The sequence below is a fragment of the Cryptomeria japonica genome, chromosome 7, assembly GCF_030272615.1.
Source record: "Cryptomeria japonica chromosome 7, Sugi_1.0, whole genome shotgun sequence".
In the NCBI taxonomy this organism is placed as follows: domain Eukaryota; kingdom Viridiplantae; phylum Streptophyta; class Pinopsida; order Cupressales; family Cupressaceae; genus Cryptomeria; species Cryptomeria japonica.
Window position 1 is genome coordinate 59,128,106 of NC_081411.1, and position 1,728 is coordinate 59,129,833.

General features: G+C 38.7%; 1 protein-coding gene across 1 annotated transcript; it reads left to right on the plus strand.

Moving 5' to 3' along the window:
• The first annotated feature begins 242 nt into the window (after positions 1-242).
• Positions 243-885, plus strand: LOC131057315 (oxoglutarate-dependent flavonoid 7-O-demethylase 1-like). Its single transcript, XM_057991458.2, has 2 exons — positions 243-527; positions 622-885. Exons 1-2 carry the CDS (start codon positions 243-245, stop codon positions 883-885), a joined length of 549 nt encoding a protein of 182 aa, XP_057847441.2.
• Positions 886-1,728: the final 843 nt, after the last annotated feature.

Here is a 1,728-nt window from a genome sequence, read left to right on the forward strand (position 1 = left end):
CTATATAATATAACCAAATACTTTTTTTTAATGAGTGTAGATTAGTGACATTGATGGGGTAATGGGGCCTTGATGTATTGCTCTTCCAATTCCCCATATCAACTCCCAAGTCTAGTGGGTACAGTGCATCCCCAACTTTGAGCATCGTGGATCACATTATCGCACCTCTCAATAATAACCACACAAATGCTCTGCATATCACTTTACTCTTTGTTTTCATCGACTGCATTATAATTTTGGAAATGGCTTCCTCTGCAAACCATGCCGCTGAATCTTTCAGTAATCCATTTCAGAATACTTTTATTCTTGCGGAGAGTGTGCAGGAGCTTGCACTAAAGAAACCCAATGATATTCCACAGAGATACATCAAATCAGAAGATGAAAGGCCGTCTTCAACACTAATTTCTTCTGTCTTGACAATTCCTGTAATCGACATGGGAAAGCTTCTCTTGCCCTCTAACAACCATGAAAGACAAAAGGAGATGGGCATTCTTTTTAAGGCTTGCATAGAGTGGGGCTTCTTTCAGGTACCATAAACTTCTTTCAGAATATATAGTTAGAACCCATATAGATTTTTGGTATTTGGGTTTGTAGTTGTGCTGATGATGCAGTGATTCCCAGGTTGTGAACCATGGAATTCCTCATTCTTTGTTAGATCGCATGAGAGGAATGGTTAATGAATTCTTTAGTCGTCCCTTAGAAGAGAAGAAAAAGTACGCTCCGCAAGCAGGAGATTCTCAAGGTTATGGTAATATGTTTGTTATTGATGAAGATCAAAAGTTGGACTGCGGCGACTCCATGGCCTTGGCTCTTATGCCTAAGAAACTTGTCAAGTTATCTATGTGGCCAACAACACCGTCGGATTACAGGTACTGGGCGGACTAAACGTTTATAGCTTTCTAGAGTTCTTCCTATTATTGTGAATTTCTCTTCTAAACATTAGAAACGGTAAATAAAGTCATATTGTTGAATGTGAAAACTTAGGAAAACATTTTGTTACGTGCAATTTAAATTTTCCATTTGTTTGATTCATTATCTGATACATGTTATTCATTTGAGATGATGTTCTCATGTGATTACGTAGCAAAGGTAGTGAAAGTCATATAACGTTCATGTTGACAAGGTGCTATAGCTCATGCTATGTTTCTTGAGTTGGTTACAGGGATTGCCTTAGGTCCAAATTGATAGTTCAACCTTATCATATCATAGCCAAAGAAAAAAAAATTAAGAAATTGTTCATTGAAGAACTTATGGAACACCATGTCATAATCATGTTTCCAAATGTTGGCTTCCGATAGGTTCCCACAATTCACCCATGGGACTTGAGTTAACTAGGAAGCCTCAATTGCCTATCTCATGTAAGTCAATCCAAGTAGACCCAAGCATAGATCTTGACCGTGGATTTGGGGTCTATCCTTATTACAATGCCAAAAACTGATTATGCTACCAACCAATAGTTCTCCCCAAGTCACACGAGTCAACCAATTCACCCAAGTCATCTAGGTATGCTTAGTCTCTAAGATGGCTTAGGATAGTTCTAGGCTTAAGCCTATTCAACATTGACCATGGCCCCAACCTTAAGCTAAGTTCAAGCCCCAAACCAACCTAGCTATCATTGTACTTCTACAACATTATGCCAAGACCATGCTTGTAGGTAATGATGTTCCTTAGATCACACAAATCACCCAAGTCACCTAAGTCACTTACCTTGAAATGTTAAAGTAGTCC